Here is a 26,553-nt window from a genome sequence, read left to right on the forward strand (position 1 = left end):
TCAAAAACCCTTTCTCAAGGGGCCCACTGATTAACAGTCCGCCGGACGGTATCGGCTTGTCAGTTGTTCGGAACTGTCAAAATTTAGTTCTAACTGACAGGCCGATACCGTCCGGCGGACTTTTAATCAGTGAAGCTCTACGACATTTGAAAAATATTAAGTTCTAGGTTTAGTTTGGGATATATCTGTCTGTGTGTGTATATACATTGTTTAGATGTTAGATAATTAATTAATATATGTAGTACCCTTACATTTCATAATATCTATAGGTACCTTAATAACATAGAAATGCACAAGCAAGAAAAGTCTAACAAACAAAGTCTGTTTAGTAGACTTTGTATAAGATTATATAGAAATTGCTTGTAGACTTACGATCCTTTTGGCTCGCGTACGAAATATTTAACCAAGATAACGACTGCTAATATGCCTACAGTTTACTTCAAAAACATCATAAGTTTCAACAACACAAGTAACATAACTTATAAGACACACACGTAAGACATTTTAAGACCAGACTTAGTGGGTTCTTTATTCTCTAAGGCGTCCTAACTAAATTTAGTTTCACACGCGATTATAACACTAATATCCAGTAGCGTAGATTTTAAAATTGTGTATACGAGTAATATATCCATATCACAGTTGAGTTTATAAGCTGTTTGACCGCGTGTACGCAGCCTTAGTTTCAGCTTCATGCGCAAGAGCAGATATTAGTGCAGTTTACCTGGTCCGGCCGGCGGGTACTAACCACCGACTTAGATATTCAACAATAAAATAAAAACTTACGAATATGATTGTAAAAATGTGATAAATTTTAGTTTTAAATTAACGACTAAATTAAAAATTTGCTATACTTTTCTCATTTTTTTTTTAAAGTGAGTGTTGTGTAGTGTAGCCATGAGGTTTAAAAAGCAGACCCTGGTGTCGGAAGACACTTCAGAAGATGAGATCGGACACAGCTACTTAGGGACTTTGGTAAGTAGATCAATAAAAGATACAATTTCAGAAAATATTAAATAAATCTTATTTCCCAGTGGGATCTTTTTGTCTTTAATATCATAATATCTTATTAGGGGTTGTTTTTTAGGGTTCCGTACCCAAAAGGTAAAACGGGACCCTATTATTAAGACTTCGCTGTCCGTCCGTCCGTCCGTCCGTCTGTCACCAGGCTGTATCTCACGAACCGTGATAGCTAGACAGTTGAAATTTTCACAGATGATGTATTTCTGTTGCCGCTATAACAACAAATACTAAAAACAGAATAAAATAAAGATTTAAATGGGGCTCCCATACAACAAACGTGATTTTTGACCAAAGTTAAGCAACGTCGGGCGTGGTCAGTACTTGGATGGGTGACCGTTTTTTTTTGCATTTTTTTTTTCGTTTTTTTTTTCATTATGGTACGGAACCCTTCGTGCGCGAGTCCGACTCGCACTTGCCCGGTTTTTATATGAACTTTTTGCATTGTGGAGTGAATGTTAGGGAATTATTAAGTCATCAGTCATCACAAACAAAAACTAAAGAATCTCGTTTGGTTTCTAGGAATTCAAATAAATGATTTATCTATCTATCTAAGAGGATTCTATTAAGTACCTGGTTTTGTCATTAAATATAAACCTAACTTTAATTTAATTCCAGAGGTTTTCTAAAACAAATATGTATTATTGAATAAAATTTAGAAATGTATCGTGTTCTTGTGAAATTAATGGGTATTGCTGCTTTTTACAAGCTTTCAATTTAACTTGCAATGTTGCGATTAAATCTTGTCAGCTAAATTATACATTAAATTTACATCTGTAAGTTAGGTGATAATGCAATATCACACAGTCGCCATCAGATATATCGGAGCGGCTAAAGCGCTCGCAAATATCAGAACCCGCCTCTATTGTCAGGGCGTTAGAGTGCGTGTTCAGATATTGTGAACACCTTGGCCGCTCCGATATATCTGATGGTGACTGTACCATCGATCTGATATGATGATGGACACAGGAGGTGGCCATAATAGGAACTCTATGATAAAATAACGCAACCTAATTATGTTTGGGGTTGTTAGAATTGTTTCGATAATTTTTTGTTGCCAGTTGAAAGAAAATAACAGTCAGAGATAAAAGCTAGCATCAAAAATGATTTTTTAGGGTTCCGTACCCAAAGGGTAAAGCGGGACCCTATTACTAAGACTTCGCTGTCCGTCCGTCCGTCCGTCCGTCTGTCCGTCTGTCTGTCACCAGGCTGTATCTCACGAACCGTGATAGCTAGACAGTTGAAATTTTCACAGATGATGTATTTCTGTTGCCGCTATAACAACAAATACTAAAAACAGAATAAAATAAAGATTTAATTGGGGCTCCCATACAACAAACGTGATTTTTGACCAAAGTTAAGCAACGTCGGGAGTGGTTGGACTTGGATGGGTGACCGTTTTTTTTTGCTTTTTTTTTGTTTTTTTTTTTCATTATGGTACGGAACCCTTCGTGCGCGAGTCCGACTCGCACTTGCCCGGTTTTTTTATACAAGAAACTTCTACTCGTTTATGAAAAAGGGAGTAAGTAAGAAAATGTTCTTTATTGTGCGCCGTCAAGTTCAAAATATACATAGAAAATGAAATACAAGCTTACTCGTAAAACTTGTTCCAACTTGGAGCCTCGTCTGCCAACAAACCGCTCTGTGGTTTGGCAGAAGAATGTATTGTATCTAAATGTAAGTAAGCTTGTGAATAAACGCTTTATTTATTATTTTTATTATTTTGGTAACAACACGGACGACTTGTGGGCCAAGATAACCACAGAGTGGGAGCCCCACGAGTCTAACCGGGAAGCCGGCAGGCCTCGTCGGCGATGGCGGGATAACTTGGACTCCTTCTTGAGAGGCTGGCCAGATATTGCACTAAATAGAGACGAGTGGAGAAAGAGGGGGGAGGCCTTTGCCCAGCAGTGGGACACAGTGGGCTCTGAATAATAATAAATAAAAATGGTAATAACAGGCGATCTTATCGATAAAAGCTATCACTTACAGCTTTTGGGTAGCAGGGCAAGAGGCTAATAACATACAACAATAAACGGGTAATGCCAAAAAAACAATTTTTGTATTATTACGATTTTAATATGTAAATTAAGGTGACTTATATATTTTTGGAAATGACTACTATACAGGTTAACCTAAATATACGTGGACATTTTGTTTTAAGTGCATATTGTCGAAAATTTTAAGCTTGAAGGTTTGCGTTGGAGCTGGCGCAAGATAGGAAAAGCTGGAAGATAGTCCACCGACAAGAGAGAAACAAGATAATTGTTAATCATATTTTATAAAATATATGTGAGGAAGAAAATTATTCCTAAAAGTTTTGTGTCTAGAGTTAGACCAAGAAAATTCTGCAGCGATTATGATAGCCCACGCATTGCAAGTGTTATTTATACGTTATAATTTCATAGATGTTTGTCGTTTAAAATTACCCTTGCACTGCGTGGGCTATCAAAATCGCTGCTGACTTTTCCGGATCTAACTCTACATATTTTTAAGCCACCCTGGACAATTAAAGGCACAATCTTTAAAAAAAAACCTAAAAGTTAAAAACTTAAAAATTGAATGGACTATTTGAAAATGTTAATAATTCACTAGGTATTATTTTTTCTCGATGGCAGCAATCTCAATGCCGCAGAAATTATGCAAATATGTTTAACACAAGTGAGAATATACGTGACTATTTATAACTCTTTCGGCCTTACAGTTGATCCCAAAATGCTCACGAGACAGATAACGATTAGGTAGAAGTAGTAGGTGCGTACAAACTACTTATTTTCTAACAGATATACCTACATATAGAACTAGTTAAGGTTCCGATCACACAGGCGCGTTTTCCGGGGCGTGAGCGCGGCGTAAGCGTTTTATATGTAAAAGCAGCGCGCCCCTCTCACGCGCCGCCCCCAAAACGCGCCTGTGTAACACAGCCTTTAGGTCCCAACCTGGACTCAATAGATAGCCTGAAATATCTGCGAGAGACAGCGTTACGATAACCCCTTAACTTAAGTTTTAGAATTCGATACCTATAGGTATGCAGTCAAGTGTGAAAATATGGGTACACACATTTAACTCAAAAATATGTCCCATAGCTCTTATGTTGGCGAATTAAGAAATATATTTTTGAGTAAGTTGTATGTACCCATATTTTTACACTTGATTGTTCAAACTTGCAATCTAATCAATTACATACATTAATTTTTGTCGCATGATATTAACGGAGATCATACTATATTACTATAAAGCAATAAACACAGAAACGCTGTTAAAAGTTAGGTACATTCCAAGGGTTCCGTAGCCAAAATTGCGAAAAAGAACAAGGGTTAACACACAACAACAACTATATGGATAGTTTCGTCACTTTCGTCATGTCCGTCAGTAATGTTAGTATGTCACAGCCGAAGTTCGAAAACTAAGAGCTTGGTATTTTGGAAAGGTGTCTTTTGAGAACCGGATATTTTAGATATAGTCCGACAAGAAATTGTAGATAATTATTGGGGGCGCCACTTCCTACGTTACTGTCACTTTTTTGACGTAAAATGCAACAATTTAGAATGAATTTTTTTTAGTTCCAGTTTATTTAATTTCTACTATTTCATGTCGCAGTATATGATCTGTTACCTGTCAACAGTGAAATTTCTTCAACCAGAATATGTCACTGTTACCAACTGACAGATAAGATCAAAAACAAATGCAGCTCAAATTTATAACTAGTTACATAGGGAATAAGCCTCAGAGTTTACTTTCGCATTTATAACATTAGTATAGATTTAGTTAGACCTTCTGAGTATACCTACTTGTGTCCCGATAAAGGTTACAAGCAAACCAAGGGTTATTTCCAACAACAAACGTAGTTAAATAGCATTTAGATAACTTAGTATCATTACAAAATAAACAAACAAAAATACCTATCTGCAACAGCGTCACTGGGTGGATCACAATGATATAACCATAGATAGGTTATACTCATACACAAGGATAACAAAAAACACTTCCATATTCCACACCTACGAAGAAATCCGTTATGTTTGATTAATTTTCGCATTCCTTTCATCTATTTCATACTCGTTGTTAAACATAAGCTTAATTGTCTCTTTCTCTTTCGGTTCCGGGAGATCGTTAGCATGTGCATATTTCTCGCTTGCCTGGGCGAAACTAAAGGCAACTTGTACAATTTGTCACAAGGTGAGTGCTTCAATTTTGGAGCGTGTATAAGTATAACCTATCTTTGGATATAAGGGCCACCCCACATCTAGCGTCCCTCGAGCGTCGGCGTCTGGTCAGCGCCACTCAGCGCTATGGAAAATGACGTCGCTGCGCAGTTGCGTCGACGTTGCGTCGAGCAGCGGCCATAGAATTGTAGACGCCGACGCTCGAAAGACGCCAGATGTGGGGTGGCCCTAAGATGTGCCAAGAACTGTACGCGTCTCGTAGGTCGTAGAGTTTTTTTACAATACGGTTACGCGTCTCTTACGCTTACGCTTTGTGTGCTGAGGGCCTTAGCTTGGTCTAACCAAAAATAATAGATAGTATAAAGGGGTCCTGTCATAGTAAATGTTGTAGTCACTGTAAATTTACTGCCATCTATCGACACACGACTATAACTCAAAATAAACACGTATAAAATTATAAAAAAAATGAATATGTATGGATAAATTATTTTATTATTTTTATATCATTTTGACCCATGTTCATTCACTGATATGTGTTAAAATTGTTAAATATGAAACGGTGTCGTCACGCCATCTAGCCGAGAATAGGCTAAAGGTGTGTGTGCCATCTATCCGAGAATGACTTTTTCTTGATTTCCGAGGGACGTTTTTTTCTTAGACTTTATTCATCTTATACGAAGTTACATATGTCTTTGGTCTAACTGAGGCGAAAGTTCGCAAACCGCTTGTAACAAACACACGCTAAACATACCAAACTCGATACGAATGACGTGGTCGTTTACCTGAATTCGTCGAATCATTGCCAATTAGAGGGTAGTTTGTAACAATTAGTGTTCTTGATCATGTGTCCCTGTAATTTGATTAGCGGCCCTCGTGAGCCGCGAACGGAGGTAATTGGCCAAATAGGTGAGAAGTTAGGTGTTTTAAACTCTTTAACAATAGCACAGAATAAGTAGTAGTACTAGGTACAGAAGACTCACTATAACAAAACGCGTCTGTTACGATCAGGACAGATATGGCCGCTAGATGGCGACAGCGCCACGCGCGGCTTATGGCTAGCCACCAAAATTGGTGTGGAACGGATGTACCTGTTGCAAACCGACGAAATTGCGGAGTGAGTCTTACGCTTTACGCGTTACGCCTACAATAGGGAATATTACTCAAAAATTTGCGTAGAGGGCGCTACTAGCACAAGTAGAGGGCCTACCGCGAAAAACAAAGATCGTAATTTCGTTATCTGCCTGTCTATCACTTGCATATTAGAGCCATAGCACAGAATAAATAATAGTACTAGGTATAGAAGACTCACTCTCTAACAAAACGCGTCTGTTACGATCAGGACAGATATGGCCGCTAGGTGGCGACAGCGCCACGCGCGGCTTATGGCTAGCCACCAAAATTGGTGTGGAACGGATGTACTTGTAGCTACCTGTTGCAAACCGACGAAATTGCGGAGTGAGCCACGCCTACAATAGGGAATATTACTCAAAACTTTGCGTAGAGGGCGCTGCTAGCACAAATAGATGGCCTACCGCGAAACACAAAGATCGTAATTTCGTTATCTGCCTCTCTATCACTTGCATATTCGAGCGATAGAGAGGCAGATAACGAAATTACGATTTTCACGCTTCGCGGTAGACTCTTTGTAAACAAAACGCCTTGTTGAATCATAGTTGAACTTTGTATGGGAACATGGGCTATAACCGCGAAAGTCGAAGTTCGCAAATTGCGGGCATTTTTCTGTGTCACACTTAACTATTACGCCTTCATTGGAGTAAAAGAGAAAGATCCCGCAATTTGCGAATTTCGGTTTTCGCGGTAGCCCCCCTGCACACCGACTGCCAACTAAATAAATGTAAAAAAAAATGGTTGTCTATAAAGTCGGTTTACGGACGATAATTTTGCGTGATAACGTCGAAAACGTGGCCGTAACGTTACCATGGAGATTTGTCCACAACGCGCAACGTGACACTTTTTCGTGCATGCTACCGGTGATCATCGATTTATAAGACGTACGTTATCACGTCAAAAATTGGATAATTAAATAAGTTGTCTACAGAAATATAACCCTATTTCCATGCAAATGAACATAAACATAATGTGTCAATAAATCAATAAAAAGTAAACCGGTCCTAATCTAACCCCGATTAACCTCGCAAGTCTTGTGACTCACATTAAACTTTATTTACATACAAATTTACATACATACAAACAAATTATCGCTACGTCAACCGCGACCAGTCATGTGACTGATAACAGCTATTTACATAATAATATTTGTTTTATTCTAATTTACATTTATATTGGTGTCATATGATTATGATTGGACATTATAGTTAATTATCTCAGTGCAACAATGTTTACTATTACTTAATAAGTGCAGAATGCAACTAGAATTTTAATAAACTTTATGAGCCCATCAACGTGCATACTAGCGTGACTAGCGCCACTGCTAAATATTCGTGATTATTTGAATTTAATGAAAGATATTTAAAAAACCGGGCAAGTGCGAGTCGGACTCGCGCACGAAGGGTTCCGTACCATAATGTAAAACAAAACAAAAAAACGGTCACCCATCCAAGTACTGACCACTCCCGACGTTGCTTAACTTTGGTCAAAAATCACGTTTGTTGTATGGGAGCCCCATTTAAATCTTTATTCTATTCTGTTTTTAGTATTTGTTGTTATAGCGGCAACAGAAATACATCATCTGTGAAAATTTCAGCAGTCTAGCTATCACGGTTCGTGAGATACAGCCTGGTGACAGACGGACGGACGGACGGACGGACAGCGAAGTCTTAGTAATAGGGTCCCGTTTTACCCTTTGAGTACGGAACCCTAAAAAGGGGGCCGCTACGTACTGTATTTTGTATTTAAGTAGGTACGGTACCTTTTGAATACATAAAACTAGTTTTTGTGTTGCTGGATTCGTCAATCTATGCGTCCAAAGTTAAAACGGCCTTTTTAGGGTTCCGTACCCAAAGGGTAAAACGGGACCCTATTACTAAGACTTCGCTGTCCGTCCGTCCGTCCGTCTGTCACCAGGCTGTATCTCACGAACCGTGATAGCTAGACAGTTGAAATTTTCACAGATGATGTATTTCTGTTGCCGCTATAACAACAAATACTAAAAACAGAATAAAATCAAGATTTAAATGGGGCTCCCATACAACATTACGTGATTTTTGACCAAAGTTAAGCAACGTCGGGAGGGGTCAGTACTTGGATGGGTGACCGTTTTTTTTTTGCTTTTTTTTGTTTTTTTTTTTTGCATTATGGTACGGAACCCTTCGTGCGCGAGTCCGACTCGCACTTGCCTGGTTTTTTGTTGAGTTGATAGATGGACGAACCAGCAACATAAAAAGTTTGATAGTGTAGCCATATGGGGGTTCATGGGGCCACTACTTATTGCTCTGCCAGTACCTTAGGGGTCATCCATTAATTACATCACACGTTTAGGGGGAGGGAGGGGGTCAAGAAAATGTGACATATTGTGACATGGGGGAGGGGGGAGACACAAACTTTGTGACGTCACTTTAACTTCATCAGTAACCGGAAATTTATTTAAATTATTTTATTCGCTGTACATTTAAATAACAAGTTTTTAAAACGATAATCGTTTTTATTCGTTTAATTTTCTTTCCTAAGCAGTTTTCGGGTTACAATACTAATATTTATATCGTCAAATATATTTTGATAAAATATTAATAATACTTAGGTACTTACATAATTCCATTTGGCGATTTCGTAGAAAAAATGTGACGTCACACTAGGGGGGGAGGGGTTTGCCAAATGTGACCAAGTGTGACAAGGAGGGGGGGAGGGGTCGAAAAAGCTAGAAATTCGTGTGACGTAATTAATGGATGACCCCTTAGGGCCCTTAGGCAGTCGGTTGAGAAGTGCGTTGATTTTACAATAGAATAGTAGCTGACTTTAACAACTAAAACTATTTTCTAGGAGACCTTTAGTGTATCCGATTAAAGCGGTCACGTCAGACGCTCGGCAGACGGCGCGTGCGCCGATGGCGTGTCAAGTTCATGCGTTTTCGCTAATGACAATGTCAGTAATGACACAATTGCAATTGCCCTTCCGTCTTCGCAATAGCTCAAGTGTGCATTAGCACACGCCCGTCACACTTACACAATAATGCTTGTGCTTATCGGACGAGCGGGGCGAGGTCTTTAGTGGTGACTAGGGGTGTATTTTTCACGGCATTTCATATTATTGTAGAGGCCAAACGAACGTTCCGATGGGGTAATAAACAGAGCTGTCAACAAGGATGCGGCTAAAGTCGATATTGCTTATCGATGAATTACGCTTGCTCGATGAAACAGTATTATACAATTTATACATCTGCATTTATTATAGTACCGATTGCTTTGCTCATACCTTATGGCAGAACATATTAAGGGTCAACATTGTAAATTTATAACATCCACTGTACTGTACCATATGTTCTTGTGAATAAACGTTCATTCATTCATTCATTTATTAATAGTAGACCAAGAAAAGTATGCAACGATTTTTATAGCATATGCAGTGTAAGTGTTATACGTCATAATTTTATAGAAGTTAGACATTTCAAATAACACTTTCATTGCGTGTACTATCAAAATCTTTGCATACTTATCTTGTTCTAACTCTAGTTATTTATGTATTTATTTAAACTTTTACTGCTTTCCGTCTGCCGAACGCGAACTAAATAAAATAGTTTTTCAGCGCTTGAGTTTTTGGTATTTTTGTAAAATTTTGATACTTACTGCATCATTTTTGATCATTTTTGAGCCATCCTATATAATACTAAATCTGAGCTAGAGGGAAGTAATTACAAAAAAAACTTCGTCTCATGTTGCTTTTACGTAATGATGGATATTGTATCCTTCAAGGTGGTAATGTAATAACTGTAACTAGATCCTTAAGCAATTATGTAAAAGAACAATAGTTCACACCTTAACAATGACCAGTCGTGGACAGAGGACACGACATGGGACGTAATTACTTACATACATACATAAATCACACGTATTATGTACTCCATAAGAGCGGCATTGGAATTAAGGTAACCCCCTGTGGGTTCAGGTTCTATCACTCTCACTGAGCGTAAGCGTGAGCGAGATGGCTGCGCGTGTCCACGGACGTCATGTTTTTAATGTTTTTTTCGTAAGTTTTAACCAAAAAAAGGAAATCGATTAAAAAATTGCGCACTTTTAGAAGCAATGTTCATATTATAAGCTTTGAACTTTTTTGCAAAAATTGTTAATAAAAAAATTTAATTGGCCTATGTTCGTAATTATTTTCTATCGATCGGAAGTCAATAAATCAGGTTTCGAATTGATAAAATTAGTAGAGAAAAGCCTTAAGATTGCTAATTATATTTTTGGCATCCGTATTGTGATCTAAAAAAGCGCTACGATTTTACACACGACATGAAGTACACAGACATATTTTCCGCACAGACTTAAGATAACTTCCGGTACTCACTCAGATAAAAATCGCATCAGTCATGAAGATAAAATCTCTATAGGAATGTTATTTTTAGCACAGCCAGCCGACAATGAAGTAAAGAAATTTTTTTTTCTTAATTTTCTTTTAAATGCTTTTTAGTTCCGAAAAATTCATTGATATGAGCCGAGATTTGATTGAAAGTCGCACAATCTTATTGCTCGGCTAATACCAGCGTCCTTGCCAAGTAACGAAAAATATCCCAACCGCAAAATTATAGCCGTTCAAACAAGTTTGTCAGTAGAAAAAGGCGCGAAATTCAAATTCTGTATGGGAAGATAACGCTCCGCGCCTACATTTTTTAAATTTGCCGCTTCTCTACTGACGGAAATAGCTTGACAGAGTATAATAATGATGTGCAAACTCTAGATGACATTGCATGATTACCTGATTTTGTCGGAAGGTGCGTGGGTCTATCCTGTAGGAAGCACGCGACGCGGACCTTGAATTTCAACCAGTTTTTTTGACCTCATCCCGATCTGCTGAAGGTTTCTGCTTATAAGGATTAGGTACTTGATTCATTGCCACTGTAATTTTCTTGTCATTAGGTACTCGACTGCCGAAGTTATGTTAGGTGGAGGGTTATGTAACACCGTTTGACGGATTACAATAAATGACGAATCGAATGACAATCCTGGTAAGGGCATTTATTTGTATGATGATACAGATATTTGTTCCTGAGTCATGGTTGTTTTCCATGTATTTAAGTATTTATATATTAATATTGTTGAGTACCTACCCATAAGTCCCATAAAAGTCATAAAACAAGCTTTCTTGAGCTTACCGTAGAGCTTAGTCAATTTGTGTAAAAATGTCCTATAGAGAGCACAGCTCTTAAATATAAAGAAGAAGAAGAAATAATTGTAAGAAATATATTAATCATATTGACGTTGACACTACGCAAGAATAATTCCTTTTAAGTAGGCATGTACAGTCAGCCAAGAAAGTGGCCACTTTTCGACTCTATCATCTGATTGATAGAGTCGAAAAGTGGTAGACCACTTTCTTGGCTGACCGTACGGTATGTAGTGTTCACAAAGTGACCAAATTAAAATATCGTCCACACAAGTCTAAATGGTATATCCTTTTTAAAATCATTTACATCCCATTAACGGCATATACCTGTAATCGAACACCAAACACTAAGTGTGCAAACACCGTCCAAACAATCCATGCAACTCGACACCTGCTAATGCCCACAATTGGCCAGGTTGGGCGTGGGCTGAGGATGCCGGTGATTGGACAAATTTCCCATTTAGCTGTAATGGACACGGTATGAATGTAAGGAACGGGGGTAATGAGGTATGCGATATGTTACGGATTAAGTGGTGAGGCCGCGGTCTGGACGCACGCGAGCGGCGGGGCGGCGAGCGGTAAATCAAGGTCTTAGCATTGACGTATAATATTTAAGGACGGGCTAATGGCACTAAAAATGGTACTAGTTCAGCGGTGTGATTCACGAATCCAGCCAATCGTGCAGTCTAACGCAACTAGTTGCGACCAATAGCGCGCGTAATGCGAACTCGTCAACCAATCGCGCGGGTGATGCGAACTCATCAACCAATCGCATTGTAGCGGTTTCACACCGCTGTACTGGCCCCTGTCATGCCTCATTATTATTGCCCGTAATAAAGCCAGTCCCTAGATATCTATGTCAACCGTACATACACTGACATTATACCTACATTATGCCTTTTTATTGAAATACACTTGACAAATAAGTCACTGCAAATATGATGCAAGAAAATTTTCCTTCGGCCGCGTACGCAACCGTAGCTTCGTAACCAGTTGCAATCTAAAACTTTTTCGGTCTTGTACGAAATAAGAAAGCCCTCTGGTTTTATGAAATTTCGAAAGTTTTCGTACAAAAACAAAAAGGGTTCCAACGTAACTGGGTACGTAAGAAGAATAAGAAGAAAATAGTTTTTAATCACAACCGGTTTCGTAGGTATAAGACCGAAAAAGTATTCGATCGTAACTGGTTACGAAACTTCATACAATTTTAAGTAATCTTAATAAAGACTTACTAAACTTTTAATGAACCCGTATACATATGTATATGTATGTAAGTCCTGTTCTTAACAATATAGTATTCATAACGTCATATATTAATGAAGATCAATTATAAGGATACTTGTCTGTAAATAGAATGTGGCGTTACAAGACGTGTGAGATGATCTCACGTGTTAACTTTACAAGAGTAAGTGACGATGACATTGCATATACAACTGACCAATCGAACCGAACATCAGAATAAAAACTAAAATTACAATTAAAATTAGTAATCAATAAACCAAAACAATGCACATAGAAATAAATTGAAAACGCCAAAATATCACAATAGTATAAAATAATTAAAAAATAATTAAGAAACCTCGGCAGAGGGCTTATTTCACAGCCGGAACGTCCGCAGGAAGAAATTCCTCTTAAACCGCACAATGCGCGACCATACAGATTCTAGTTCTAGGGTTGGGTTCACCCTTTTTTTTGACAGAGTGGGATTGCGTTTACGCACGGCGTGTGGGACTCGCCGCTCCTTTCCCCTCTCCTGGCGAGAGAGGGGGAGACTTTGGCCCTAGGTACCCTAAACCCACATCGGCGTTTCACCCTCTTTGTCGTTCGTGAGAGCGCGCTGGGATCGATGACATTCCACCACGGCGCCCTCCGAGGATGAACAACCTGCCGACGGTGAGCGGCAGAAATTATCAAATAATGATATCTTTGTTGAGCACTTAAAGTATAGGATCACTTGGGTGTTATAAATCGGTTTTATATGTTTACGTCACCCGTAAGTGGGATTTTCTACCTGCTATACGCGAGGAGAAAATGTCACTTCCTGGCCAATGCAAGACGTAAAACTTTAGACAAACCACGGGCGGTAATTCGTAAAGCCCCAGATCGCAACTCACCTTCGGTTCGGGCCACAAACACCTGCGATCTGGAGCATTCACGAATTCACCTCCTACTAGGTATGTAATGTACTATTTTTAGGGTTCCGTACCCAAAGGGTAAAACGGGACCCTATTACTAAGACTTCGCTGTCCGTCCGTCCGTCCGTCCGTCTGTCACCAGGCTGTATCTCACGAACCGTGATAGCTAGACAGTTGAAATTTTCACAGATGATGTATTTCTGTTGCCGCTATAACAACAAATACTAAAAACAGAATAAAATAAAGATTTAAATGGGGCTCCCATACAACAAACGTGATTTTTGACCAAAGTTAAGCAACGTCGGGAGGGGTCAGTACTTGGATGGGTGACCGTTTTCTATTTTGCTTTTTTTTGTTTTTTTTTGCATTATGGTACGGAACCCTTCGTGCGCGAGTCCGACTCGCACTTGCCCGGTTTTTTTCTACTGTTTCCGGAATTGCAATTATGTAATTTATTGCACGACATGATATCTAGACTTCAGGTAATAGTGTCATCGTGTTACGAGACAATGATGTTGGTTGTTACAGTCTGGACAAAATGAAATTAGTTCCTGTAAGGTCTAGACTACAATGCTTGTTGCATCCTGATGAAGATTGTTATTGCCATACAATAGTACTATTATTTTAATGAACGGTTATTCCGTCTGCCGGAATTTTTGTACACGAGCGTATTTTTCTTTTTTTTTAACCGTAGGTAGTAGAGGTAGAGCCCACCAAAAAACCTCGTATCAAATCAAATGACATTTTTGACAAATAACTTTGGTACCAGATTACCTATTTATCTTCAAAACAAATAAGTGCGCTTAAATTGCACTAATCCTGGATAAGTGCAACAGAGCACGCGCTAGATCCACTCAGGCGCATATGAATTCAAAACACGTGGATCCTCGTGATTGTACTTGTGGCATTGGATTCGATTATGGCCTATGCAGAAAAGGCCGCTGCCAATATCATATTCAAGCGCTTAGAATAGGAATTACATACATACATACTTTTACAATAATTAAAATTTTTGCTTGTTACTTTACATCATGTAGGCCGAAAAAACTTACATCCGAGTAATTATTTTTTAGAGCTGCCGTTTCTCAACACGTAACGGAGCGGCAGCTGACGTCCACAAGGGTTCATCACACATCCCGTTTAACCACTTTACGAACATGAGGATGATATTGCCCATGGAAATTTGTTCCTGGCCCGCTGTCTATTACATATGAAAGGATATTTAACAAAATCGCCGGACAAAATAATGATGGTAGAGTTACTACTCTTATAAGATATATCTAGTTTCATATTACTCTAATTAATTCATTATTAACTAGGTAAGATATTATTATATCTAATTGTATTTAATTCATCGAACTAATCGTATACACGCGCGGAAACGATTATAGATTAATCGATGCAACGATTGAACGTCTCACATCGATAATTGCAGCCATTAGATATGCGGTGTGCAATAAAATTGTTGGGAACGACATATTTTCCTGTCACCATTGCGACAAGATTGTTGCTGTTAGAGTCCACGATCCACGATACGAGGACGACACGTTAAAAAAACCGGACAAGTGCGAGTCGGACTCGCCCACCGAGGGTTCCGTACTTTTTACCCGACTACGGCAACGCAAAAGGAGGGTTATGATTTTGACCGGTATGTATGTGGGTATGTATGTATGTATGTATGTATGTATGTTCATCTGTTCCCTCATAACTCCTAAAGTACGCATTATAATTTGACAAACGATATGTCATTCGAATCGTCTTAAGCGTCCGCTGGTTATAGGCTATATGACGTCACAAAAAAAGGAACACGGCGCCCTCTAGAGGTCATAAAGGCACGAACCAAAAAAATAAAAATAAGTAATGATGGCGTATTGTATATCATTTGAAAGAGCTCAATTAGCACATTTCAAATATATACATATTGTTAGCTTTTGCACCCGGCTTTGCTTACATGAACCCGATAAAACATTAATTTATCGGGTAGGTAATTACCCGACTACGGCAACGCAAAAGGAGGGTTATGATTTTGACCGGTATGTATGTGGGTATGTATGTATGTATGTATGTATGTATGTTCATCTGTTCCCTCATAACTCCTAAAGTACGCATTATAATTTGACAAACGATATGTCATTCGAATCGTCTTAAGCGTCCGCTGGTTATAGGCTATATGACGTCACAAAAAAAGGAACACGGCGCCCTCTATAGGTCATAAAGGCACAAACCAAAAAAATAAAAATAAGTAATGATGGCGTGTTGTATATCATTTGAAAGAGCTCAATTAGCACATTTCAAATATATACATATTGTTAGCTTTTGCACCCGGCTTTGCTTACATGAACCCGATAAAACATTAATTTATCGGGTAGGTAATTCGAACTACGAATCTATAAGCGCTCTGAATTCTATCCGCGTATTACCCGATTAAGGCGATACAAGAAGGTTTTTGCAAAAGGAATTTGTTTGGCCACTATACACATGGTGTTTTTTAATGATCTGCAATATTTTATAAAGTGAATAGGTATAGGTCAAGAAATGAATGCTCAAAAAACGTTGTAGAGGGAAATGCTAGGAACACAATTTTTGACTCCGTAACTTTGATTGGACTAGTTAGGAGGTGAACATATCAAAAGTCCCCGGCTGTAGCCCCGCTGCTGGGGGGAGAGGGGGGTAAGAAGGTCGAATTTTTCGGTTTTTCATTGATATCTTGGAAACTTTGCGTCTTAGCGACATGACTACTAAGACAATCCGAAAGCTGATAAAATTAGTTACAAGTTTTATCCTGTCAAGTTTTTCGATATCATGAATAGTTTTTGAGATACCCGCTCTTGAAAGTTTATTTAGGGATTTTAATTTTATCTTGATATCTACGTCAGTGAAGCTGTTAGGCCATGTTTGGTATCATTTTCGTATAAATCGGGGGTGCTGAATTCAGTTATGGTATCACATTGACACCATTCCGAAGTAAAACCAAAATTTAAAAATAAATATTTTTTTAAATCCCTCTTCACGCTTAAACCGCTGAACCAATTTCGTTGAAATTTGGTATAGAAATAGTTTAAATCTCGACACACGACATAGGATAGTTTTTATAACCAAAAGCATCTTTTGAGGGTGTGAAAAGTGGGGTGGAAGTTTGTATGGGGAGTCAATAACCGCTGAACCGGTTTAGATGAAATTTAGGACGGAATACATCTGTGATTTAGATGAAAGTGATACCAAACATGACTTCAAACCTTACCTTGAGCAGTATTAACCTCAGGAATTCAGTTTCGTCGACGACGTTGAATTCCCCCCATACTCCATTTCACAACTTTAAAGGATGATTATTGAGATAAAAAGTATCTTATGTCCTGTCTTGGGACTCGAAATATCTGTATACCAAATTTCAATTAAATCGGTTGAGCGGTTTAAGCGTGAAGAGGAATTTAAAAAAAAAGGTATTTGTTCAAAGTTTATATGTTTTTTCTTAGGAATGGTGTCAATGTGATACCAAAACTGAATTCAGCACCCCCGATTTATACGAAAATGATACCAAACACGGTCTAGCAGCGTCACTAATGTAGATATCAAGATAAAATTGAAAGCCCTAAATAAACTTTCAAGAGCGGATATCTCAAAAACTATTCAAGATATCGAAAAACTTGACCGAATAAAACTTGTAACAAATTTTATCAGCTTTTGGTTTGTCTTAGTAGTCATGTCGCTAAGACGCAAAATTTCCAAGATATAAGTGAAAAACCGAAAAATGAGACCTTCTTTCCCCCCTCTACCCCCCAGCACCGGGGCTACGGCCGGGGACTTTTGATATGTTCACCTCCTAACTAGTCCAAACAAAGTTACGTAGTCAAAAATTGTGTTCCTAGCATTTCCCTCTATAACTTCTTATTGCTTGGCCTAGTAATAGAAGTCCAGATCAGCCAAAATGTAGGAAACAGCCCTACATTCCCTATAAGAGACGTATGAGGCACGCTGTACGTACGAGGTTCGCTGTACGCGGCAAAGCGGCGCCCTCATACTAAAAGAGTCGGGCGCAGCCCGACGTACGAGGCTCGCTGTACACGTTCCAAGGCCGGGCGTCTTCGGCGCCCTCATACTAAAAGAGTCGGGCGCAGCCCGACGTACGCGTTCCAAAGCCGGGCGCCTTCGGCGCCCTCATACTAAAAGAGTTGGGCGCAGCCCGACGTACGAGGCTCGCTGTACGCGTTCCAAGGCCGGGCGTCTTCGGCGCCCTCATACTAAAAGAGTCGGGCGCAGCCCGACGTACGCGTTCCAAAGCCGGGCGCCTTCGGCGCCCTCATACTAAAAGAGTCGGGCGTAGCCCGACGTACGCGTTCCAAAGCCGGGCGCCTTCGGCGCCCTCATACTAAAAGAGTCGGGCGTAGCCCGACGTACGCGTTCCAAAGCCGGGCGCCGAAGGCGCCCTCATACTAAAAGAGTCGGGCGCAGCCCGACGTACGCGTTCCAAAGCCGGGCGCCGAAGGCGCCCTCATACTAAAAGAGGTACGAGGCTCGCTGTACGCGTTCCAAAGCCGGGCGCAGAAGGCGCCCTCATACTAAAAGAGTCGGGCGCAGCCCGACGTACGAGGCTCGCTGTACGCGTTCCAAAGCCAGGTGCCTTCGGCGCCCTCACACTAAAAGAGCCGGCGTAGCCCGACGTACGCGTTCCAAAGCCGCCCTCATACGCCCGAAGGCGCCCTCATACTAAAAGAGGTACGAGGCTCGCTGTACGCGTTCCAAAGTCGGGCGCCTTCGGCGCCCTCAAACTAAAAGAGTCGGGCGCATCCCGACGTACGAGGCTCGCTCTACGCGTTCCAAAGCCGGGCGCCTTCGGCGCCCTCACACTAAAAGAGTCTGGTGTAGCCCGACGTACGCGTTCCAAAGCCGGGCGCCGAAGGCGCCCTCATACTAAAAGAGTCGGGCGCAGCCCGACGTACGAGGCTCGCTGTACGCGTTCCAAGGCCGGGCGTCTTCGGCGCCCTCATACTAAAAGAGTCGGGCGCAGCCCGACGTACGCGTTCCAAAGCCGGGCGCCTTCGGCGCCCTCATACTAAAAGAGTCGGGCGTAGCCCGACGTACGCGTTCCAAAGCCGGGCGCCGAAGGCGCCCTCATACTAAAAGAGTCGGGCACAGCCCGACGTACGAGGCTCGCTGTACGCGTTCCAAAGCCAGGTGCCTTCGGCGCCCTCACACTAAAAGAGCCGGCGTAGCCCGACGTACGCGTTCCAAAGCCGGGCGCCGAAGGCGCCCTCATACTAAAAGAGGTACGAGGCTCGCTGTACGCGTTCCAAAGCCCGGCGCAGAAGGCGCCCTCATACTAAAAGAGTCGGGCACAGCCCGACGTACGAGGCTCGCTGTACGCGTTCCAAAGTCGGGCGCCTTCGGCGCCCTCAAACTAAAAGAGTCGGGCGCAGCCCGACGTACGAGGCTCGCTGTACGCGTTCCAAAGCCGGGCGCCTTCGGCGCCCTCACACTAAAAGAGTCTGGTGTAGCCCGACGTACGCGTTCCAAAGCCGGGCGCCGAAGGCGCCCTCATACTAAAAGAGTCGGGCGCAGCCCGACGTACGAGGCTCGCTGTACGCGTTCCAAAGCCGGGCGCCTTCGGCGCCCTCATACTAAAAGAGTCGGGCGTAGCCCGACGTACGCGTTCCAAAGCCGGGCGCCGAAGGCGCCCTCATACTAAAAATGTCGGGCGCAGCTCGACATACTAGGCTCACTGTACTCGTTCCAAAGCAGGGCGCCTTCGGCGCCCTCATACTAAAAGAGTCGGGCGTAGCCCGATATATGCGGCTCTCTGCTTGCATTTCTGTACTGCGGACGCCCTCGCAAAAGTAATATCAAGTGACTTCAAATAGTTAGTAACGAAATCATGACCCCAAAATTAATTAAATAAAAAATAAGTTCAAAAACTAAAACCCGACTACTGCAAATCGCGCTCTAAAAAGTATGAAACAAGATAGAATTCTTATCTAAAAATTATCGAACAGGGAATATTACAAAAGTTACCATTTTTTTAATAAAAAAATACAACGTAATATAATTTACTATTTTTTTTTATATATGTATTTACAGAGATTCAGAGGATAGCCGTGGTCGTATGCCACTTTACCTTAAAGTTTATAATCGTGGCATACGACCACGGCGATCCTCTGAATCTCTGTGAATATATAAAAAAATAGTAAATTATATTACGTTGTATTTTTTTATTGAAAAAATGGTAACTTTTATAATATTCCCTGTTCGATAATTTTTAGATAAGAATTCTATCTTGTTTCATACTTTTTAGAGCGCGATTTGCAGTAGTCGGGTTTTAGTTTTTGAACTTATTTTTTATTAGTATTTGTTGTTATAGCGGCAACAGGAATACATCATCTGTGAAAATTCCAACTCTCTAGCTGTCACGGTGCATGTGATACAGCCTGGTGACAAACAGACAGACGGACAGTGGAGTCTTAGTAATAGGGTCCCGTGTTTTCCTTTGGGTACGGAACGGTCATTAAGACGAAAAAAAAATGCTTTTCGCAAGAGCTGAGAACGTTGCAGCTATTATGTAATGATTTCAACGGCATTTAATGATCAAAATGTATTAAAATTATATAACTAAACAGAATAAGCAACAACAAAAACATGGCGCTAGTGCAGAGTGGAGGTAGACGGGTTAGGTAGGGCTGCACCGTCATTGAGACCGAAGAAATGTTGGATGGGTTTGAATTTGTGCCGTGTCCCACGGATACACATACTGGTGGCTCGTATTATTGAAATTATAATTTTGGATCTTAGCCGGCCCATTACTACACTAAGGGATCTGTCCCAACGGTCAGCAATGGCTTCACCGAGATGTTTGATGAAGATGGACATTTGCGGAGCGAAGACTCCATCTATTATGTAATTGTTGCAACTTGAAAGTAATCGGAACTAAGATCCTTATTATTTATAATACCAAAATATTATTTTGCCTTAGTGTTCTCTTTATTATCATATAATGGCAACTCTTTAAAAATATGCATGTTTTCAAAGAAATTCCTAATTTTAGTAAACAAGCATACGTTATAGACTTATAGTCGTACCGGCTATCGACATATTTATTTTGAAATCAGACATATTTAGCTTTTTGAATGTTTGCTAACGGCAGCAATTTCTGTCAATAAGGTTCTAAAGGCAAGTAAGTATTTATAATAATATCTACTCTATTACAAACAAGTTTCCGGTTCAAATTTTAACAATATACAGTGTGAGCAAAGTAATAGATATGCAAAATGAAAATTCGCACATTAGGCAAAATAAATCATCATTTAAAACGAGGAAGTGCATAGTAATGTCAACTCTATGTAAACATGTTTAAAGTTCAGATTCAATCGTGATGTTGACAAAGTAGAATGCTCGCACATTAGTGAGATGTAGAATGATGGTCGTCTATTATAAGTGAGTATATAACTCAGTATAATCGCTACTATTATGTCTTTATGGATGCACATAAGTTGTTATTTCGCTTATTTACGTTCGGTGCGTTGTTGTGCATTGGTACTATCATAAAGCATATAACTTCTGATCTACAGTACCCGTAAAATGAGTCACTGACAGTCTTAACACTGTCATACTTTGTTTCTATACAACAGGCTCAACGCAAATTTAGATTTGTTATACACTCAGCTACAAAAACTGTAAGGAATGCTCCGAAAAGCCCTTCAAAATATGACGTACGAAGACACAGAGAATCTAGTAATAGTTGTAAAATAATTATGTGACGTCCCACGGTCAAAGGTACCTTATGGCGGGTATGGAGTTATGCATACCCCCGTAATCTACAATAAATAAGCTATCGATAACACAAAAGATCAACCTCCTAGGTTGCGTAGTTACAGAGATATGATTTTTTGAAAATAATGTTGTGAAATGAGCAACTTTACGATAGAGAAGTTTTAAGTTTAGCCGCCTAAAAAACTATGTTCCTGAAGTAAGTTACATAGTTGACTACAAATAATAATACCTTATATATCTGAGATTAAAAAAATATTGCGACTTGTTCTGTAATGCAAATAGAAACTTTTGATATCGACTGATTAATGTGTATACTAACCAATCTCTTGAAAATAAAGTTTTATTTCATTTTCACGATTGATTGCAATGAGCTCTTAAGATTTAAATTTTATCTATTAGAAAACGACACTGACAGACAGTTTAAGCAAAAAACAATACCGATTTAGAGGTTAAAATGTATTTTCTGACTTTTTCATATAAAATCGCAAAATTGAATATTTTTACTTTTAATGTGACACACAATCAATTTTTCTGAGCACATATGAAAGAAATTCTGTCATTCAAATGAAATAAATCCTAAAACCCCAACTAAATACAATATTTAACCCCTTATGCCACTTTAAACTTACATAACAATAACAGTATTTGCTCCATACATTTACGAAAAGGTACCTTATGGAAATAAATCTAATAATACATCACTACAAAACATCAATCACATTACAGTTTATCTTTTATGAATAGAAAATATTAATTTACATTAAACTGCCACAAATTTAATTAGTTCTTCGTCATAATAATCTTAAAACAGACCAATAATTTGTATGTAATGAAAAGGTACCTTGTGGTTAAGTTACATGATGAGGCATGATGATGATGGAACAGTCAGGATAAACTAATAATATTTTGGGGTAAAGATGGTATAAATCGTCTATTTCTTATCAATAATATATTTTGGTTGCCATTGAAGATAAGCGGCATTGAGGTTCAATGACCTCAGATATTCCATAAGGTAATGCGTCGGGTATTGGCATTTTTCAGCAAACCAATGGCTGATTTACTGCATGCGACCAAACCAAATGAAGATTATTGTAGTTAAGAAAGACTTGACGAGAGTAACTTTGGTATAATAGCAGGCTACTTGGATTTGTGATGTCGGTCGATGTACGGTTATAATATTTGCTAGGCGCCCCAACCAGAACTGAAATTATCAAATTAGTTTTGCAGAATGCTAATACAATTCTCTACCAAACTTCTTTTCCCGTATTGACTAGTTTTTTTGGGAATTTTCAATATTTTTTCCATAAGGTACCTTTTCACTAAACTTTGAAACGACATTACTAGGCTTATAACTAACTTATAACAAAAATAAAAACAGGTAAACACGCGTTACGCATTAAGGTTTCAGATCACACAATAAAAAAAAATTGAGTATTTTTTCACCTCTTTACAAAACATTTCATATCTCCGAAACTAGAAACCCTCATAAGGTACCTTTTCCCGTAGAACGTCACATTATAAGATTCATAAGCAATATGACTGAATTTACAACAGTACAAATAGGATAATTATTACGATAAATGTATTATTGTATTAAGTTGATAAATTATAATGTGTTTTTTGTAAGTGAAAATTAATTAGTTTGAACAATGTTTGCCATACTTCACGCCTGAAACACAGGGAATCCTAGTTCAGGCACATGTAAACTATCACTATTTTTAAGTCTTTGTTTTATATGAATGTAACCATGAAATACGTGTTTTTTGAATAAATTATGTTTTATGTTTATGTTTATACTCGTATACGCTAACGTCTACGTAGATTACTTTCTATACATCTCGCTCGCACTAATCGGGCATACGAACGTCTTCAGCAGCGGAGTTGAAACAGTCGCCGTGGTCGAAACCGGGGAGAGTAGCGGCTCGATTCGGGAAATGAATTAGAGACTCACTAGATTTTTTTATGTGACGTATGTGACGTTCCACTGTAAAAGGTACCTTATGGCGGCTGGCGCCACGATTCGGGAAATGAATTAGAGACTTAACTAGATATGAAATAGTGAAGATGTGACGTTCCACGAAAAAAGGTACCTTACGGCCGGCGGCCGGCGCTTACGTCGCATAGCGCCGCAATAATATTGGAGCGGCGTAAATAACAGCGTAAGCGCCAACCGCCATAAGGTATATTTACCCGTGGGACGTCACATATCTTTACTATATCGTATCTAGTTAATTTCTAATTCATATCCCGAAGCGCGCCTTATGTATAATTGTATATACGAGTAGAAGATTTAACGTGTATACGCATCAAGTGTGCACTTGCCTTAATATAAACGTCGTCGTGACCACGCATTATTACATACATTATGTAATATGTAAATATTATGTAAATACTTCCCACATGGATCTACGCCAAGGTCGTTAAGAATTATCCGCTGATATAGTTTTCAGATCGGTTTAGTTGCTTGTTACTTTCCGATTCACCCTGTATACTATTAAATTGGAGACGTGAACCAAATATCTTTTCTGACTCCCTAGAAACATGACAATATTCAATGCAATTTTTACAGTGAAAAATGTTATTTATTCAATAACATTTTTCACTGTAAAATAAATAAATAAATTCATGCCAGATGTGACAGTACGTAATAACTACCGATCTCTTTCATATGAAAAAGTATGGAAGGGGGAGGGGAGAGGTCTAAAAATCGTTTTTTTCTGTGATGTAATTAATGGATGACCCCTTATAATTTTGTATACAGTATTTTTAAATAATAAATAAAAGCGTCAATAACTTTTCCTCCTCCATTTTCTTTATCTCTTTAACAACCGCTTTTCCTTTCTCTTCTTTATCAAATTTTTCTCGAACAAGTCTGAATATGCAAAGAAATCCAAAGCAAGTAGTAACCTCAGTTGCGTGATGCAATCAGACTCATTAAAGAGCTAAAGACATGCTCTTATTCAACATTCATCAACCATATCACCTCGAATAAACTAGTATAGATGTGACCCCCCATATAGACCGCGAGCCAGGAGCAGATTTCCATTACCAATCGCCTCCCGGGCGATAACTCGTATAGTAGTTAACGGATGTATGATGAACCCTCATGGACATCAGCTGCCGCTGCGTTGGTGGGTTGAATTGCAGCCGCCGAAACGTAAAAAAATAAAAGAAATTTAGTCATCGCCTCCCGTTTGATATTTTGTCAGATGCTGTATCGATACTGCCTGTTAATGCTGGTACCCACGTCCCACACGTTGGATGGTGAATTGCTTTGTCAGGAAAAGGCCTTATTGCCAGTCTCATTTCAATAAACCAATGAAGTTATCCTATTAGGTTAAGAGAGTAAAGCTGCTAAATCTATTTTTGAAAATATAGAATTTGGAACCTACTTTTATAGATACTAAAGTTTCAAAAATGGATTTAGCAGGTTTACACTCGTAACCAACGGCTCTGAAGTACCAAGTTATAGCCGAGTCGATTATTGTTCTGCTGTCTTGTGAATGAGGTGGCCTGAACCGTGGGCGGGGCTATTCTTAGCGGTGCATTCCCTAGGGCTTAATATAGGCTAATTAGAACTAGACTCCGGTCTAGACTGGTCGTGGGAGAACTAACCGGAATGAGGAAGTTTTGTGTGGAGTAGACACTCGCTATCAGATATATCGGAGCGGCCAAGGTTTCACAGTATCTGAACACGCACTGTAACGCCCTGACAATAAAGGCGTGTTCAAATATTTGTGAGCGCCTTGGCCGCTCCGATATACCTGATAGCGAGTGTCAAAGTAATGCCTGGAATGTAGAGTAGACAATGGTAGAGATTTGATTGATTTAACGTAGGTCTTTTAAATCAGATAGGTATAAGAAACATCACAAATGTTATACACAGCAATTAAGGTTCCCCTCATTGTTGATATAGGTATAAAGTAAAGGGCCTTAAAGCCTGATAGGGTCTGTACAGAAAGAGAAGAGTCATTTAATCCCCGCATAAATAGTTTTTGTTAACCTGTGGGATAAAGTCATTTTTGGTCGTAGTTCGTTTAGGTAATTCTAAAAAATATCTCAGATTGAAATGTTTGAATCTAGCCTACATTAATGTCAGTTATTCGGTGTAGTTGAGAGTTGCAATCTTAACCTAACCTTCTGGTACGAGGGTTAAAGTTTTAACTTACTTCACTGGCATTTGTTTGGGTAGGTTAAGGGTAGGTTAACCAAATTTAATCTTTCAAAAGTAGTTTGAGGCCAGAGTTGCATTTCTAAACTAAACAATACGTATATGCCTTACCGATTTCAACAAGCAACGAATTTCGCCGCAGGAGTTCCATGCTCCTTATTAAAACATGCAAATGGGTCATTTCTACACAAAGCTACCCATTTTCATACCTATTGAGTGTATCTCGCAATAGTTCCTCGCGTTTTTGTGACGCACGCGAGCGCGTGACGTCCAAGGCTCAGAGATTAGGAGATCATCTGTGTAAACGGTTAAATATCGCTTTATTTGAGATAACCTGTCCATGGCGATAGCGGTAATCCTTGGTTGACCGAAGACAGCGCTTTATAGTATGCAAATATTGAAATATATGGGTTGGATGGTTGAATTTTAGTAGGTATAGGTACCTAGGTAGGTATACTATGCCTCAGTGGCGGCGCGTCAAACATATCCATAGGCAAGCCGGAGGTAATTTGGCTTACATATTTGCTTTACAAAATAACAAAAACATGGAGCAAATTTTGGAGCCTAAAAGAGGTCCTAAAAAGCAATCTTCCAATAAGTCTAAAGAAAAAAGTTCTAGACACTAGTTTACTGCCATGCTTGATCTACGGCTGTCAGACTTGGGCTTACACCAAAGACATAAGACACAAGATTCAAACTTGCCAAAGAGCCCAAGAAAGAAGCATACTAAACTTAAAAAGACTAGACAGAGTGAGGAACACAAAAATAAGAGAGAGAACGAGAGTCATCGACGCATTAGAACACTGTCTGAAAATGAAATGGCAATGGCCAGGCCATATAGCGAGAATGAGCGACCAAAAATGGACCAAACGTGTGACACTTTGGAAAGGGCCACAAGGAAAAAGAAAACCTGGCAGACCAACCACAAGATGGATCGATGACGTCACCGACACCATACCGCACAAATGGCAAGAGGTAGCGCAGGACCGCTCAGAATGGCGGAGGCTGG

The 26,553-nt window shown here is 39.6% G+C and overlaps 1 protein-coding gene across 1 annotated transcript in view; it reads left to right on the forward strand.

Annotated features, from left to right (window-relative positions):
- Positions 1–650: 650 nt before the first annotated feature.
- Positions 651–26,553, forward strand: part of LOC134675465 (chloride channel protein 2) — a 68,548-nt gene continuing 42,645 nt past the window's right edge. Inside the window, exon 1 of the mRNA XM_063533735.1 lies at positions 651–972. Within this exon, the coding sequence (XP_063389805.1) occupies positions 895–972 (78 nt within the window). The 5' untranslated portion in view covers positions 651–894. The remainder of the gene's footprint in view (positions 973–26,553) is intronic.

The sequence above is a fragment of the Cydia fagiglandana genome, chromosome 22, assembly GCF_963556715.1.
Source record: "Cydia fagiglandana chromosome 22, ilCydFagi1.1, whole genome shotgun sequence".
NCBI lineage: Eukaryota > Metazoa > Arthropoda > Insecta > Lepidoptera > Tortricidae > Cydia > Cydia fagiglandana.